The sequence below is a fragment of the Typopeltis vanoorti genome, chromosome 17, assembly GCF_054136105.1.
Source record: "Typopeltis vanoorti isolate ZY-2024b chromosome 17, IOZ_Tvanoo_1.0, whole genome shotgun sequence".
NCBI classification, from domain to species: domain Eukaryota; kingdom Metazoa; phylum Arthropoda; class Arachnida; order Uropygi; family Thelyphonidae; genus Typopeltis; species Typopeltis vanoorti.
This window is the reverse complement of record NC_143565.1, coordinates 85,557,144-85,577,137: the sequence shown is the minus strand read 5'-3', so window position 1 is coordinate 85,577,137 and position 19,994 is coordinate 85,557,144. Positions and strand designations below refer to the sequence as shown.

Here is a 19,994-nt window from a genome sequence, read left to right as displayed (position 1 = left end):
TTCTGACTTGAAAAGCTCTCCTGGACAGAAATATTTTAATAAATATTATTATTATTAAATATATGAAGGTGTCCCTGAGATTTAGGTTAGAGAGGTAATTTAATATATATATATATATATATATATATATATATGCCATATCTCCAGGCTGTGTCGTATGCTTTTTCCATGTGAACACTGAAACCAGATGTTCACATTTCAGGAATGCATCTCTCATACATAATATTTCTAAACAGACCAAATAATCCAGCATTGAACGATGTGTACAAAAGTCACATTGCATATTGTAGAGAAGATCATTGCTTTCTGAATACCAGAGAAGTCTAGCATTAATCATTTTCTCCAATATCTTTCAAAAAAACAACTGGTCAGAGTGATGGGTCAATAATTGTTTGCATGTGTTGGATCCTTTCTTAGTTTTGGGATGACAATGTCAGTTGACTTATGCCAAGAATATGGAAACACTTGCTCCATAAGTATTCTTTCTTGTGTAGCAATACCTGTGTAATTTCCATAATTAAACATTCACATGTATGCCACAGTAAAAATATTTATTTTACAAATATTTTATCTTTCATAACATAGTATTTGCACATTTCTTAAGTTAAAACTGTTGGGCTGAAATGTTAATTAAATTAATTATTATAATACAATCTATTTAACACAATTGAGTATAATGATTTCACAAACTTTTGGAATGATAAGGCTGTTATGATTAAGGTTTGGAAGTAGAGCTTCAGTACCTTCTTTAAATAGCCATTCATTTCTGTACATAGATCTGTGTAAAAGCTTTGTGTTTCCCTATTGGATCCTATGGTTTGCATTTTCAGTTTCATGTTGTGCCACACCCAGTTCTGCTGTTTGGTGAGCCACATGTAGTCTTGATGTCCAGAAATACTTGTATAGATTGATCTTCCTGTTTGCCTATAGTATGATAGATTGTATGAACACTGGACTTGGTATACTCCAGGTATTATCATTATTGAGAGTTTGTCTTCTGGAGAGCTAACAGATTTTGAATTTGGCTAATGAGTTTTAAGGTAGTGATGAGGTGGTATTTTTTTATAAGCATTGCTACTCATTCAGAGTTACTTTTCATGTAAGGTATGGAAGTTCTGTATAATTTTACTTCTCCTCTTGGATATTATCTTCGAGTGATGTTAACTATTTTTTGTGTTCTTGGGTTGAATCCATTTAGTAGAGCTGTTTATTTAATGGTTTCCAATTCCTATTTGAACAACCCTGTAGAAGAACAAATCCTGTGTGCTCTGGTCATGAAGGATTTATGATGCCATATTTCTGAGATGGGTGGTGTGTGCAGATGTAGTGTGAATGTAGCATCCTGTAAAGGTCTGTTTTCAATAGATGGAAGTAGAAAGTGATCCATCAGGGTTATGTTGGATATGAATGTCCAGAAAGGAAATAACACTTGATGTTTCTTTTTCTAATGTGAATTTAATTAGCAGATGTAGATTTTGTAAATATCAACAATATTTTGTAAAAATAAATTTACAAAATATTGTTGATCTTTTGTAAAAAATAAATGGAATATTTTATTTTTATAAAAAATGAATGGAGTATTTTATTTTTGTAAAAAATAAAAATTACCTCAAAACGAAATCTGCTAGCTTGATCACTAGAGAGATGACTGATGTTCTTTTTAATGTTGTGCATGAAGTCGAAGGAAATATGTTTGGTTGAAATGGCAAACTTATGGCTATTAAGTTCATCTTTTGTTAGTGGGCAGCTTGGTAAAAGATGAAAAATAATCCCCCTCCCTTTTTTTTTTTCTCTTTTTATTTTTTTTTAGGTTTCTGAGAAGAGATAGAGGATTAAATTAAGTTAAAAGATTTTGGAGGAGAGAGAATGTGTCCATGATGATGCTTGTATGATGATAATAACAACAACAACAGAGGATAAAACAAAATTCATAACTGGATACTGCTACAGAGCATGAGAATCTGAAGAGGGCTGGGAAATGCAGAGAAAGATAGCATCCTCAGAGCACAAAACTGCAGATATGGTAGACATATATTACTTCATTAGACCATTGTAGAAACAACTCAACTTGTAATTGAAAAGAAACTAATGGCTTAAAGCATGCTAGGGCTCAGTAGTGACGTGAGAAACTCCCAATTCACCGAGAATGAAAAAAGCAAGAATGAGCAAGTCAAAACTGAAGGCAATGCTGAATTTTTTTTTTTTTTTTTTTTTGGCCATGACTTTTTTCTTTTGTGAAATTTTTAAATTGTTGGCTTATTTTGTTTAATTCATAAACTGATTTTTGAAGATCATCTTCATTGTCTTGTAATATAATCAGATTTGCACACAGCATTGTATTGTTAACAGTTCTGGTTAACTGGATACCTTGTTTTATTGTTGTTTTCCATATTTGAATAATTGGATCAATATATTTGATATATACATATTCAATATTTATATTGAATAGAGTTGGAGATAAGCTACATCCCTGTCTAACACCTTGATTAATTTCATTCTCTTCTGTTAATTTATTACCTAACTCCAAATGTATTTTTGTATCTTTACATAAACTTTTATAGCTTGTACCAAATGTAATGGATATCTTTGTTTTTTCATTATATTCCATAATTTTTCTCTGTGCATTTTATCAAAGCTTTCTCATAATGTGTAAAGACCAGATGAGTCTCTAAATTAAATTATTGTCTTTTTTTCAATAATTTGTTTTAACACATTGTCTATACACAATCTTCTATAATATATCTTCTATGTCTGAAACCATTTTGTTCTTCTGAGAATAGATTGTTTGCCATATTTCTAAGTCTTTTATTCAGGATTTTACTGTAAATTTTGTAACCTGTATTTAAGAAACTTATTTCTCTGTAATTTCCACAATCATCTCCGTGTCCTTTCTTAAATACAGATATAATGTTAGCTTTTGACCAATCTGATATAACCTCCCATTTCCTCTGACAGTTATTTGTTAACTTGAAGAATCTGTGATGTAAATATTCTCCACCATATTTTCAAAGCTCTGCATTTATGCCATCTTATCCAATTGATTCTGTTTTTTGATATCTTTATTGTGCTTTTAGTTCTTCTAATCTAATTAGCTCTAATCAGTACTGATTTCTTCATTATTATTTTCTGTTATTAAATTTGAATCATACCATAAATTCTTATAATGTTCTATCCATTGTTTCTCTTGTATTATGTTGATTTGTTGTATTTTCATTGTTCAGTTTCCTTAATATTTTGTAGGCCATGTCTTGTCTTCCATGTATGTCTTCTTCTATTTTATTAATAAATCTATCCCAAGAATCTTGGTGAGCTTTCTGTACTATGGTTTTAGCTATTTTCTTTTGTTTTTGTATGACTCCTTGGAGGTGTCACATAATAAGAATAATATTTCTGCTATTTCTTTTGTATGTTTTTGAAGAATGATTTGTGTGCCATTTGTTTTTCTTTTATTGCATTTTCTATATCTGTATTCCAAATTTTTAATGTTTTTCTGCTAAATATTTTATTTTTCTTTCGAAGTACTTCAGAGGCTGATTTATGAATTATCTTTATTAACATTTTCCATTCTTCTATATCTTCATTGATTTTGGCTTCTTTTAGGTAATCTGTTAATCTTGATTGATATAGCATTCTAAGGCTTTCTTCATCATCATCATCAAATTCCTGCCATGTACCCACAAGGGGTGTACAGGATATGATAGTACTACATGAAAAAATTATATCATTACTAACTTCCTTTCTTCTTGTAATAGATATACTTTGTAAACTTGTTCTTTTTCTTATTTACTTTCTTCATTAGTTAGTATTCTATTTTAGAAACCACTACCTACTCTCCATTACCAACAGAATAGAGAACAGGCCAGATCACACCCATCCACAAAAAAAAAAAAAAAAAAAAAAAAAGATGTCAGATCCTACACTAACTATAGTCCTATCACCCTTCCAAGCCACTGCTATAAAATATTCCTCAAGTTTCTTCAAAACAGAGTTAAACATTCCTATGAAGAACAGATGGAAAAAGAGCAAATGGGATTTAGAAATAGCAGAAGAACAATAGATGCAATTTTCACATTAAACAGATCTTATGAGAGACAAAAATAAAAAACTCTACTGCTGCTTTATCGACTTCAAACATGCTCTTGATTCAATAAACAGAAGCAAACTCATTAAAATTCTAGAAAACAGAGGGTTCGACAAATACCTATTAAATTGTATCAAGAATTACTATTCAGAAACACAAGCAATAGTGAATTACAAAAAACATAGAAAAACAGATCAAAAAACAATGAAAATAGGAGTTATGCAAGGCTGTCCATTGTCACCATATTTATTCAACCTGTACCTAAAAGAATTAGTAGTAGATGAAGGACTACAGATTTGTGAAGGCATAACTGTAAAGGAAGAAATATAACATTTAAAATATGCTGATGACATACTTATCACTACAGACAGCCAAGAAAAATTAGAAAATATCCTGATCAAGCTGCATCAAACAAGTAACAAATAATATGAAAATCAATTTTAGTAAAACAAAACTAATGGAAGTAGGAAGAAAAAGGGAAGCAATCCAAATGAAAATAAGAAACAATAATATAGAACAAGTAAAGCAGTTCAATTACCTAGGATCAATGATCACTGAAGATCTAGACTATTTCAAAACCAACAAACACAGAATCAATAATGGCTGGATAACAATGGGCAGACCACAAAAAATATGGAACAATAAAAGATTAAGCAAAGAACTCAAATTAAAGATATATAAAACAATGATAATTCCCACAGTACTCTATGGCTCAGAATGCTGGATCTTAAGGAAAAAAAATGGATAAACTCAATGCTTTTGAAATGAAATGCCTAAGAAAAATCAGTAGAACAAACTGGACAGAAAGAAAAACGAATGAAAACATCCCAGAAGCACTTAACTTTAAAGAAACAATAATTACAGCACTTAAAAAAAAGAGCCAACTAAGCTGGTTTGGACATGTTTCAAGAATGAACCCAGAAAGACTACCAAACATATTATTAAATGGTAGAATTGAAGGACAGCCCAGCAGAGGAAAACCAAGAAAGTTATGGATTGACAACATTAAAGAAATAATAGAATTTCATAAAAAAGACAGCAGACAGAAAGAAATCGCAAAAATTCATCTTTGAGGAACTCAACCTGCCATGAGCAGAAGAGAAGAAGATAAACATGTACATCTTTAAACTTGGAACTAGTTACTGATTAGTGATGATGTAATCAATTATAGATCTTCTTCCTGTGCTATTCCGATTATATTTATATTTTTTTTTGAAAAAAAAGTATTAGTTATTTTAAAATTATTTAAAATACAGAAGTCTAATATAGTTCTTGACCATTGTTATTCATGGACAGATTTCCATATTTTCTTAAGACATTTGGGATCGTATTATTTCCAACTCGACCATTAAGATCTCCTGCTATTAATATATAGTCATTTTTATTACATTTATATAAGGTTATTATTCTTCTTTAAAATGCTTAGATATGGTCACGATGTGATTACTGTGCACAAATTTGGTCACTTGGATTTATTATTATTAACACAGCAGCAGCCTCCCCTCCCATAAAAATATACCACTGACACCCTCCACAACATCCTTACGCAACTTCTAGGGATGGCCTCTTGTTCTTACTCTCTCATCTTCTACTCTTTTTATAATCCCCTCTGTATTAATTTGATAAAATCCCTTCATTAATTTAAATGCCTCTATCATATCACTTATTTTTCTCCTATACACTAATCTGTAATTTAACATTCCTTTAACCTCTCTCTCTATCTGTATATATCAGTTGGTCCTTGTAGGGGATCTAAATAGCAGAGTAGGAAGTGATTGTCAGACATACAAAAATATTTTGGGAAAATTTGGAGAAAAGAGCAAGACTAATAATGGCAAATATTTGTTGGATTTTTGCTCAGAACATGGACTAGTTATTATTAACACCATGTTCCAACATAAAAACATGCACAAATTCACATGGAGAGAAGAGGCAAGGAATAAGAAAAGTCTCGTTGACTATGTTATTGTCGATAGTGATGTTTTCTCCCTGGTGCAGGACACCAGAGTGTACAGAGGATTTGAAATTGGAAGTGATCACCATTTAGTCTTGTGCAGGATAAAACTGAAATTTCATATTGAAAAAGAGAACATATAAGAAACTTTTAAAGCGAATAAAAGTTGAGCAGCTCTCAGATGGGAACTGCAGACTAAAATATATAAACATTATTGAAATAAAAATGAAAGAGTTCGAGAACAGGAACCAAACCTTGGAGATTCAGTGGCAAGCTCTGAAAAAAACATTGATTGATCCAGTCAGAGAGGCATGTGGTGAAGTTGTCTGCAAGAATAGAAAAATCAGAACTCCATGGTGGACACAGGAAGTTAAAGAGGCAGGGAAGGAAAAGAAGAAAGCATATCAAAAGTTCCTGTCAAATAAGTCAGCTTGTGCTCTTAGAGAATACATAGACAAATGCAAGAAAGCTAAACACTATGTAAAACTAGCTAAACAAAAGTCATGGGAAGACTTTCATAAGAACATAGAAAATAAATATCAAGAAGGTAGCAAGATATGATGGAGGTTGTTAAAGAAGCTCGGAAATTACTATTACTATTATTATTACTATTATTACGGGCAACTCCAGGGAGTCATTAGACTCATCGAGGGAGGCCCCAAATCATATTCATCACAACTATTTGACATTCATACAGTACCTATCATACCTCGCCTTAAACTCATTCACTGTCACAGCATCCACCACAGACTCAGGGAGCGCATTCCACTCATTCACTACTCTAAAAGTAAAGAACCCAGCTCTAACACCTTTACTAACCACACTTTTGCCCAGTTTCCATGGATGTCCCCTAGTCCTCCCACAACCAGCCCTGTTCTCAAAAATATCTTCTGAATTAATTTTATAGAAACCCTTTAGTAATTTGAATGTCTCAATCATATCTCCCCTCCTCCGCCTATCAACCAATTTTTGCAACCCACAAATCCTCAACCTGTTCTCATACGGTTCATTCCACAGACCTGCTATCATCTTGGTCACTCGCCTCTGGATCCTCTCCACCTCCTCCCCATCAAGAAGAAACCTAGGTGACCAAATCTGAGCACAGTAGTCTAGATGGGGTCTTATCAAGGCTCGATACAGAGGAACAATAACCTGCTTGTCTCTGCTTGTCAACGTATTCTTCAGCAACCAAGTGATTTGATGAGCTGATTTGGCCACTTTTGCAATGTGTCCCCTAAATTTCAATTCCTTATCTACCAACACTCCTAAATCTCGTGCCTCATCAATTTCCTGGAGCACGGTTCCACCAATGCAGTAAACTGCCTCCAATCTTTTCACCCCAAAATGCATAACCTTACATTTTGCCACATTAAACTGACATCCATTCTCCTTAGCCCAGACCTCCAATCTATCCAAATCATCCTGCAAAAATTTGACGTCATCTGTATTCACTATTGCCCTACCCAACTTCGTATCATCCGCAAACAAATGAACTGTTCCTCTCAGATCCTTTCCTATATCATTTATGAACAAATTAAACAGCAGTGGTCCAAGAACAGATCCTTGTGGCACACCACTAGTCACAGGCCGTCTTGTGGACTCTACTCCTGAGTAAACCACTCTCTGATATCTCTCCGTCAACCACCCTCCTATCCATCTCACCAACCCTATGTCCATCCCCATATGCCCCAATTTACTGATTAGAATTCCATGTGGTATCCTGTCAAAGGCCTTGGCAAGGTCCAGTAGAATCACCGTAAACCCATTACCCTTATCCAGTTCAGCCGTCACTGTGTTATAATACGTGAGCAAGTTACTGAGGCATGACCTACCCTTCACAAAACCATGCTGTCCCCGATACAGTATTCCATTTTCTTCTATCCAATCTTGTATTTTCCTCTTGACTATTTTCTCTAAGACCTTGATAATGACTCCTGTTATGCTGATTGGCCGGTAATTTTCAACAGCAGCCTTGGAACCACCTTTGTGCAGTGGAACTATTTTCCCCTCTTTCCACCCCCTTGGGACTGACCCAGTCCTCAGGCTCAAATTAAACAAAATGGTCAAGGGCACTGACAATTCTTTGGCCGCTTCACGTACGACACGAGCTGGTATACCATCCAATCCCACAGATGTATTGACATTGAGGTTCTGTAATAGACTAGTTACCTCTACTTCATTCATCACAATTCCAGTATAAGCTGTTGGTTCTTCCATTCCTGCAAAGTCACCACCTGGGTGATATACTCTTGCAAAGTGCTCGCTCAGTAATTCCACAATATCAACTGATTCAGTTACCTCCCTACCCTCAGCATTTTTTAAGATCATTCTACCATGAGCATTTTTCCTTTTACTTGCAACATATTGAAAAAACTGTTTGGGATTCTCTTTAGCCTGCGTGGCCAATTTCCTTTCGTAATCTGCTTTTGCTTTTCTTACCACCCTTGTTACCATCCTGGCCTGAGCTTTATACTGTTCCTGCGCCTGATGGTCACCCTTCTCCTTAAAATTCCTCCACAATTGTTTCTTTTTTTGCAGCTCAAGCTTAATAGTGTTATTCATCCATTTAACCCCTAATTGATTTATTATTCGGACTCTTGGTATACAGTCAACCATTGCCTCCTGCAAACAGTTCTTAACCACCTCCCATGCACTATCAACATCCAGCCCTTGCAGTTTTACATGCCATGGCATTGAGCTAAGCACACACCTAAGCTTGTCATACTTACCAGCCCGGTAATTCCACATGTACCCTGTCTTAATTGTAAATGGAGGAAAGAATGCTGTAAAAAGAATTAGAGATGATAAAGGTGATATGAAAACTGGAGAAAAAGATATCAAAGGCCTGAAATGTGGAAGGCAGCAGGAGTAGATGATATTTGATCAGAAATGCTCAAGTATGGAGGTATAAAAGTCTTACAGTGACTGCACTGCATAGTTCAGAGACACATAGAGACAGAGGAACAAATTCCAGATGATTGGAGTAGAGCTCTCATAGTACTCATATATAAAAAGGGAAATAAAACTGAATGTGAGAATTACAAAGGTATTTCTCTACTGAGTGTTCCTGGTAAGATTTATGCTAGTGTAGTTGAGAAGGATTGTGGATGAGAAGCTTGGTGAAGAACAAGCTGGATTCAGGCAAAATAGAGGCTGTCAGGATCAGATTTTCACTTTACGACAAGTAGTTGAGAAATCGACTGCAATGTCAAGCTTCTTGATCACCACACTCCCTATGGCCGCACCTCATAGTGTAGAGCAAAAATGCTTCAGCAAAAGCAGAGTAAAGAACTAATCCACTCTTCGCGACTCGGGTCCCTGGGTGGCGCATAAGAGAATGGCCATCAGAAATGGTGGTTGGTTGCGAATACCCAAAAATGGTCTCAGACCAAAGCGGCATGTTTGGAGGCCCTAAGATGGCAGCCCCATCACCAGACTAAGCTGTGGATGGTTGGCAACCAGCCCAGTTGACAAATTCTTTTACTCGGAAATATCAAGGGAATAAAAACTGGACAGCCCAGACGGATAACGAAATGGAAATGGATAAAAGTACTATGAACTGAATACAGATCGAAACAATAAACATAAGAGGCATCAATCACAAGATCGAAGAAATACAAAAAGCTCTAACAGAAATAAAAATAGAAATAGCAGTAATTTCAGAAACAAAGAAAAATCGAAAGGCTCTACAGAACTTCAGAACTACAGTTTAATATACAGTGGAGTACCCAATGAAAAGCAAGCAGCTGCAGACAAAATTGAATCATATAACTTGAATCTCTGAAAGAATAATAACGGCTAGACTTAAATAAGAAATTTATTACAATCATAGGAATATATGCACCCAAAGAAGGAAAAAAAAATCTGAAACAGAAGAATTCTATAAACATCTCCAAAATTTAATTCAGAACACAAATAAACAAAATTACTTAATCATTGTAGGCAATTTCAGTACTAGAATTGGATCAAATACATCTTTAAATATTTAATAGGTAATCAAGGAGAAACACCATAAATAACAATGGAAGAGAATTCAGGGAATTTGTGGCCTCTAATAGCTTGAAAATCACCAACAGCTTCTTTAAACATAAATAAGAAATTTATAAACATGATTACTTAATCATTGTAGGCGATTTCAGTGTAAAATTGGATCAAATACATTTAAATATTTAATAGGCAATCGATGAGAAACACCATAAATAACAATGGAAGAGAACTCGGGGAATTTGTGGCCTATAATAGCTTGAAACAGCCAACAGCTTTTTTTAAACATAAAGATATACATAAATATACATAGGAAGCCAGAGGATATAAAAGCATCATTGACTATATAATAGTGGGTGAAAAATTAAAGAAGTTGGTAAGAAATTGCAGAGTACAGAGAATGCAATATTGACTCAGACCACCATTTATTAATCAGCACTATTATAATCCCAAACCAGAGAAATAGAAACAATACAAGAACACCAAAGCAGGAGCAATTTAAGATAGAACTGTTACAGCAAGATAGTATCAGAGAACTATATCAAAGAAGACTTACAAATCATACAAAGAAAATAAATGAAGATACAGATATAGAAAAAAGATATAGTCATAAACATATTTAAAAAAGGAAACAGAAAGGATTGTGGAAACTACAGAGGAATATCCTTATTAAATACATGCTATATCTAGATATAATTAAAAGTAAATTAACACCATGGGCTGAGGAAATTAAAGTTATCTTTAATTAATATACTTTATATGCGTTGTTAATTCCGTAAATTAATTACCAGTTAGATATAGAAAATGAATGGCAAAACATTAAACAAATAGTAAAACAATCAGCATATGAAGCCATAGGCGCAAAACTGTGAAGAAAAACGAAAGAACTTGGAACCCAGAAATAGAATCTTTAATAAGAAAGGAAAAAAAAAGAAATCTACCTTAAATGGTTAAATGACAGTACCATAGGAAATGAAATAGAATATAAAAGAATCAGAGCAATAACAAGAAGAGAAACCAGGAAAATCAGAAGACAAGACTGGGAAATATTTGTATCAAGATTAGAGCATGACATAAATGGACCTCAACTAAAGAGCTACAAAACCATTAAAAAAATGACTCAAGAAACAAAGGATTATCTATGAAGTCAAAATAATCAAAAAGTCAAGAAACAAATGAAGAACCAATACAGTTAAAGGATCTAAAGAAAATACTGGAAAAACTAAAAAAAAATAGAAAAGTTACAGGAGAAGATGGAATAAATTCAGAACTACACAAATACAGCTCTAAACCATTTCAATTACGATTAATTAAATTTCTAAAGAGAATATGGGAAGAAGGAAATATCCCACAAGAATGGAAGATGGCAATAGTCATAAACATATTTAAAAAAGGAAACAGAAAGGATTGTGGAAACTACAGAGGAATATCCTTATTAAATACATGCTATATCTAGATATAATTAAAAGTAAATTAACACCATGGGCCGAGGAAATTATTGGAGAAGAACATTGTGGCTTTAGGAAAGGAAGATCTTGCACAGATCACACATTTATGCTCAAACAAATTATAGAAAAAAGAATAGAATTTAATCTGCCAACATATATGGCCTTCCTAGATTATGAGAAAGCATATCATCAAATCAACAGAACAAAATTAATCAGTATACTGTAGGAATTGAAAGCTCCACCTCAAACCACAAAAGCAATAGCAAATATAATGGAAGAAAGCTATATTAAAATTAATAATGAAACAACCGAAAAAATTAAAACCTATAGAGGTCTCATTCAAGAAACCAATACTCTTCAATATATATATTGAAAAAATTTCAAGAGAATGGAGGAAAAACAAAATCATAGGAAATAAAGAATTAACCAGCCTATTGTATGCTGACAATCAAGTTATTTTGCTGAAAATGAAGACCAATTACAGAAAATTCTATGCGTATTGAACAAAACCATAGAACAGTATAACATGAAGATCTCAAAAAAAAAAAAAAAAAACGAAATGAATAGCATTTCAAGGTAAAGAAATTAAAAGATGCATACTAGTCATCCATAACAAAGTAATAGAACATGTGAACAAATTTAAATATCTAGGAAATTACATAAGCCCGAATGGAGAAATCGACATTGCATATAAAAAGCAAAAATTCCTAGCAGTCATTGGAACTTTGAATAGACACTTCAGTAAACAAATGTCCAGAACAACCCAAATAAAACTATATAAAATAATAGCCAAACCAATTCTGAAATATGGCAGTGAAACATGGACTTGGGGAGAACGAGATAAAAGCAAGTGGAAGCTGCAGAAATGAAGTTCCTAAGACCACTCCCAGGCTATCAAAGAATAGACAAGATAAGAAATGAAGAAATAAGAAAACAGTTATCCATAATTAACATAAGAGAACTGGAAAAACCGCACAGAAAGAATGAATGTGGACAGATGACCAAATGTTGCCATCTGTCCTTTGGAAATATAAACCAAAGGGACACTGATCAAGAGGAAGACCCAGGAGGAGATGGGCAGAAGACTTTTATTATAATAATTATTATTATTATTACATAACACCTCCAAAGACTCATTGAGGGAGGGCACCTGCTCTACAACTCTCTGTCCCCACCACTCCACTAATCGCAACTACCTTTATCATCTACACCAGCACCATCTACCGCTGACCACACCACTATTTTCACAGACATTCATGCCCATGGCGGGATTCGAACCCACAGCCTTTTGGCTGGAGAGCAGATACGCTAACCACTCTGCCAACCAGGCCTGCAAATCCTTGAAAACATTACAGGCAAACAATTGCCTAATACAGGAAGCCAAGAAGAAGAAGATGAGAAATCGTGCGAATATAATAAAGATCTGTATTTAAGTTTTGTAGATCTGGAAAACGCATATGACAAGGTGCCAAGAGAGAAGCTCTTCAAAATGCTACAGTTGTATGGTGTCAGTGGGGCATTATATCAAGCAATACTTAGTCTTTATTTGAGTTGTAAGTCAGCTGTTAGAATTGAAAGAAGTACAGGAAGATGGTTTAAGGTTAAATCGATCTGGTATCAGACAAGGATGTACATTATCTCCTCTGTTATTCATTATTTATATGACTCACATTATGAAAGAAAGTGGTATTAACCTGATATCGAAATTGGAGATGTTAATGTCAGCTCTTTGCTTTATGCAGATGATGTTATACTGCTAAATAAATCCACTACAAGTCTGCAAGATTCCCTGACTAAATTGAATAACTGTTGTAAAGATATGGTATGAATATCTGCAGTAACAAGACAAAGACAATGAAAATAGGCAGAAGCATTGAAAATATCAACTGTATTTTGAATGGAGAACCTATAGAACAAGTAAAACATTTCAGCTACTTATTCATGATCATCTTCACTAAAAATGGTAAATTAAATATGGAAATAGACAACAGAATCAACAAAGCTGGTATGGTAGGAAGTCAACTGAATAAATTTATATGGAATAAGAGAGAAATTAATCAAAACACTAAAATATCGAAATTGGAGATGTTAATGTCAGCTCTTTGCTTTATGCAGATGATGTTATACTACTAAATAAATCCACTACAAGTCTGCAAGATTCCCTGACTAAATTGAATAACTGTTGTAAAGATATGGTATGAATATCTGCAGTAACAAGACAAAGACAATGAAAATAGGCAGAAGCATTGAAAATATCAACTGTATTTTGAATGGAGAACCTATAGAACAAGTAAAACATTTCAGCTACTTATTCATGATCATCTTCACTAAAAATGGTAAATTAAATATGGAAATAGACAACAGAATCAACAAAGCTGGTATGGTAGGAAGTCAACTGAATAAATTTATATGGAATAAGAGAGAAATTAATCAAAACACTAAATTAGCTGTATACAAGACACTGTTCAAACCAATTTAACTTATGGATCTGAGAGCTGCATCAGAAGTAAAACACTTGACCAAAGACTAGAGACTGCAGATATGAGAGTCCCGAGAAAGATTAGGGGCATGAAGATGGCATCAATGGCAATATCGTATTAAAAACGACGTCATTAGGAAAGAACTTGACGTTGTTAGCATCCAGGAATGTGTTAGCAGAGCTAATCTTGGGTGGTATGGTCACTTAAACAGAATGGGAGAGGAAAGATTAGCAAAACAAGTGTTCTCTGCCAGGTTGGCAGGAAAAAGACGAGGTGGATTGATATGGTAAAAAGTGCCTTAGAAGATAGAAATATAAGATCTGACAATGTTGGAGCCTTGACAGGCAACCGATTGATTTGGAGGAAAATTGTAGATAGGAAGTTAGTAATGATGTAAATTTTTCATGTAGTACTATCATATCCTGTACACCCCTTGATGATAAATGTCAAAAATTTAATGATGATGATATCAGTGGGGTCACATGCCCATTTTGGTTGGATGTGCTGTTGTGGCTTATGCAACCCATTCTACAAAACTCACATCAGTTTGACTGTATGATTGCATTTTTATCAATGTATGAAAGTTTTAAGTGTATAGCAATCAGTGCTCATCTTAATTGGTCTGCAATTAATTGTAAGATGTGAAGTCTTAGCTTCTTTATACAAGTTGCCCCAGTCCTGAAAATAGTTCAGGTGCAAACTTGTTTGCTTATACTTGGATAAAGGATTAAACCAAGTATATAATTTCTTGGAATCTTTAATTTGTTTCATTATTCATCCATTTCACTCCTACTCTGTATTATTATTATTATTATTATTATTATTATTATTATTATCATCATCATTATTATCTGAGACCTTCAGGGAAGATTATGTCATTCAAACCAGCTGCCATACCTTCTCTTAAACTTACACTAGATGCACTCACTACTTAAAGAGGCAAACTGTTCCACTCACTCTCATGTGAGAGAAAAATTCAACTCTTACCCCTTTCTTAACTGCAAACAAACTTAATTTCTATGGATGCCCCCCATGTTCTCTCCCTATCTTCCATATAATGAAAAGCCAGCCTGGTTGGCTGAGTGGTTAGCATATCCACTCTCCAGCCAAACGGCTGCGAGTTCAAATCCTGCCATGGGCATAGATGTTTGTGATTGTCTGTGAAAATACTAGTAGTGGTATTGGTGTAGATAATAATGGTAGTTCAGGTTCATTGTAGTCGGTGGATTTGAATGGTGGAGACAGAGTTGTAGGGTAAGTGCGCTTCCTCGATGAGTCTTTGGACTCCCTGGAGGTGTCACATAATAATATCTTATAACACCATTCAGAAGTTTATAGACCTCTATCATATCACCCCATGTTAACCAGAGTCTGTAGTCCACATACTCAGAATCTGCCCTCATAATCTAAATTCATAATCTCAACATAATCTTTGTAACTCTTCTTTGCACCCTTTCCACAACTTCATCTCCTTGATGAAGTTGTGGAAAGGAACCCAGGAGACCAAATCTATGCACAGCAATCCAGGTGTAGTCTTATCAAGGCCTTGTAAAGAAGCGAAATGGCTTCCTCATCCTTACATGTCAAGGTTCACTTCAACATTGCAATTATTCTCTGAGTTGTAAATGCAATTTTTGCTATGTGACCTTTGAACTTAAATTTCTACCCACCATTACATCAAGATCCTAGCCTCATCAATTTCATGTAGCATAACTTGTTAATATAATATGTCATTGGAAATGGCATTATGACAAAGTGTATAATTTTACACTTAATAACATTAAATTGATAGCCATTTTAATTTGCCTAGATTTCCAGCCTCTTCAAATCATTTTGTAAGTGCTGGATATCAGTTGCATCGCTGATTACCCTACCTATCTTGGCATCATCAGTGAACAAATGAACATCTCCCATTAGATCCTTCCTAATGATAATGTATAGATTGAACAGCAATGGTCCAAAGACTGAACCCTGGGGTACACCACTGGTCACCTTAAATCTGGTAGATTCAGACCCACTTTTTGATACCTGTCTGTCAACTATCCACTTATCCAAGTCAAGAGTTTATATTCCAAAACCATATTCTCCTGATTATGCAACAAACTTTCATGGAGTATCCTATCATATTTTTTAGCAAAATCCAACAGTATCATAGTGTATCCATTCCCTTTATCCAACCCGGCTATCACATTGCTATAAAATATGAACAAATTCCTGAAACATGACTTCCCTTTAGTTAACTCATGCTGTTCTTTGTAGAGTATAGCTTGTCTGTCTACCCATTTCTATATGCAAATTTTTACCAACTTCTCTAAAATTTTCACCACCACTCCAGAGATACTGATATGTTGGTAGTTAGATATATTGAATTTTGCATCACCATTGTACAATGGAACTATCATGCATGCTTTCCATTCCTGTGGTATCTTTTCTGAGCTGAGACCTCAAGTTATACAAACATGTCAAAGGCCTAGCCAACTTGTTAGCATATGTGTAGATATTCCACCTGTTCCTATTGCTGAATTCTTATGCAGGTAATGCAACAACTCTTCAACCTTATTTTCATGCCAAGATAGTAGTAGCACTGTGCACCATGTTACACACACCTGTGCTTTATATTATTAGCAAAGTAAACACTCATTAACACAATTTCATTAGCACCTGACATTAGAGTGCCATCTGAATTCAGTAACGTTATTCTTCCAAATTCATTATGTTTTTTACTTGTGGCGTAATGATAAAATTCTTTTGGATTGCCTTTAGCCTGTATAGCCAATTTCTTTTCATACTTTGATTTAGTTTTCTGCACAATACTCTTTACTTTTCTGGCCTGTGCTTTATATTATTTAATAACTTCTCTCTCTCTTATTTTCATGATATCCCTTCCACATGATCTCCTACTTAATAAGGTTGCACCTATTTCACTCTCACCCTATTTATTCTTTGAACTCTAATTTATTTGGTATTCAGTTATGCACTGCTTGTGTTAGATACTGTCTTATCATTTCCCCATGTACTGTCAATGTATTTTCTGCAAAGCTTATCAACATGTGCAGAAAAGATGTATATATATATCCCTTTCTGATATGTGTAACCTTTTCCCGTTTCACCAAACTAGCATCAGTGTTGAAACCTCATTAACAACCACATCCTATGAGAATATTGCTAAATCCAACACTAAAATCTTGAGTTATTTTCATCATAGCATCACAACATGCTGCTTAAGATAGTTATCCCTCAGAAATTTAAATTTACTCTCTTTGTGCACCATCTCCTCCTTCCAGTACATTCATGTAATTAAAACCTCTCATTAGGATCACCTTCTTTTTACATGCCCAATCAATTTTCTTATAAACATTTCAGAATCAGTGCTCTCTACATTCTCTGGTCTATAGCAAACATCCTATTGCATATACTGTTCTGTTAATTTCAACTTCACACTGAAGAAGTTCAAAATCATCACATGTACCATACTATCATTTTCAACTTGAAATGTATTATCATTTTCACTCAAAGTGGATACAGTACTTCCTCCTCCTCTTTTCACTCTCCTATCCTCATATTTCTCTTCCTGACAGTACATCATCCTCAGACAATCAAGTTTCACTTACATCAGTTATCTTTGGACATACTGACTCAGGTCAATGCAACAAACTTGGCTCCCTTAATTCCTCATATTACATATGAACAACAATCTCACTTTCTCTGAAGCCATCCCACAGACACCATAACTCCCTACTCTAGCTGATAATTTTTGCCATTTCTTAGGAGTCAGTGGTGGAAAGGATCCTGAGGTGACTGCCAAGATGGCAGGTCTATAGGATGCTCACTACAAAAGATAGATTGGAATTTTTGAGGTACAAATTTGATTAATAATCAGAAAAGAAAGGATTTGATAGAAAGGTTACAAGGAGTTATAGAATAGATACAGAAGAAATTTCAATACATGACAGAAAGGAAGAGAACAAGGATCACCTCTGGAAACTGCATAAGAGTACGGTTAGCAAGGATGTGAGGATTAGAATTTTTTCTTGAAGAGTGGTGATGTCTAGAATGGGTTATCATAGAGAGTTGCAAGTGCTTTGTCAGTGAATGAGTTTAATCATCTATCTGGTACATATGTAGTTAAGAAGAGGTATGATAGGAATTGTGTGAATAGCATTAATGTGGGCTTCCCTTGAATTTTCAGAGTGCAAGAAGATGCCTGTAATAATAATAATCATATATTCAGTCAGCTGGCTAGCATACTTATTTTCCCACATGATCTGATGATTAAGAGATCACTGTAATATACAATATAATATAATACAGTAATCTTTCAGTTATCTTACTGCAGCAGGAAATCAGGTTGCTGATCAGATAATTGAAGGTACAATTATTACATAGTGTTGTACCAGAAGTCAGTTGATACACTTATTCATTAAAGGGGTTGGTTAATTGAAGATTCTGTTCTCCAAAAATTGGATAATTCAGAGATCACAGTTTAATAAATTTTATACAATCCCTTTTATTTATTTTTTATTGAGTAAATAACCAGTAAAAATAAAACAAATTCATGTCAGCTTAATTAAATTTTGCACATCATTGATAGTAATTCATTTGTATTTAATTTATAGATGGAAACTATTTTGGCTATTGCAGAATTTGTTAGCAGCCATCCACATGCTACTGAAAAAGAAATTCAGGATGAAGTGGAAAAGCAAATATCACTGTTTGTGGAGAAAATTCAGTAGTACATATGAAAAAGGATTTTTAGTATTTGTGTATGTTGTGGTAGTGCTCTTGTGAGAGAGGAAAAAATCATAAATTTATAGTTGCAGCTTTGAGCATATATGACAGTATATATATATATATATATATATATATATATATATATATAATGCATTTACACTGATAGTACTTGGCATCTTAGCTGGTAATGTTTATATTTTAATTTAGAGCTTAAAACGTTTAAACTTTCAAGCACATGTAAATGTACACTTATTTGCATATTTTATTTAGAATTATTATAATATAATTACTTTAATATAAACAATCTGAACATAATACAACAAAAAAGAAAAAACTGGGATAATTAATGCAGTACATGCAACTAACTATGTATTTTTTATATTTAATTTAAATATTTGTTTATTCACACACAAACACAATACAATAAATTTCAGTTCATTTTTAATCAAGGAGTTGTAAATTATTAACTTTAAATTAAATCAATTTGAATTATTGAGAAATTATCCAAAGAGTTACCAGTTATGTTTGTGTATAGAAGAGAATCAACTAGTCAGTGTAATAATAAAACTTTAGAATAGTAACAGCATTTATCTAAATCTTGCCAGCATAAAGCAGAATAATATGAATTGCTTATTATGTCTTCCTTAAAATAAGGAAATATATGTATTTTGTTCAATTTGAGGTGACTCAGGCATTTTAGCACAATACACATTCTAATAAGTTAAATGTGGAATTATTTTTGATGAAAAAAAAAGATTAAAGTGATATTCCTATAATGTTAACATTAAATTCTGTAAATGGATAAATGTAAAATCTGAATTTGGAAGCAAGGATCTCAAAATTTTGGCTTCCTTTCTTGGAAGTTTTATTAAGCCATGAAACTAGAAACCAGAATTTTGAAAGTGATAGTGTATATGTTAAGTTCTTTTCTTTAATCCTAATTAAGTGGTGTGATGGTTAAAATAAATTATTAAAAAAACACAAAATCTCAGCTTGGATATCAATATCTTATCAGTGTAAATTCTTATTAATGGACTAATTATAAGAATGTGAATCTTTAAAACAGCTAGCAACCAGATAATTAACAACAAGCAAAAAAATTATAATTTACAGTATGAAGAACATATTCATATGTGTGTGTATTTATATGAGTTGCCATTATAGTGTATAATTCAGTTATTCTATAAAATAAAGGTATTCTGTAGAATAATGGGTCACTTTATATGAAAAAAATAATTTTATTTCATACTTTATCTAAGTAATTTATGAAATACCTAGGTATTCTAGAGAATAATTAAGCAGTTATAGTTATATAA

The 19,994-nt window shown here is 33.5% G+C and overlaps 1 protein-coding gene across 2 annotated transcripts in view; it reads left to right on the top strand.

Annotated features, from left to right (window-relative positions):
* Window positions 1-18,769, top strand: part of LOC150097592 (uncharacterized) — a 62,957-nt gene extending 44,188 nt beyond the window's left edge. For both annotated transcript variants that reach the window (XM_090407510.1, XM_090407511.1), the window contains exon 4: window positions 18,564-18,769. In XM_090407510.1, coding sequence (XP_090263636.1) covers window positions 18,564-18,680 — 117 coding nt within the window. In that variant the 3' untranslated portion in view covers window positions 18,681-18,769. The remainder of the gene's footprint in view (window positions 1-18,563) is intronic.
* Window positions 18,770-19,994: the final 1,225 nt, after the last annotated feature.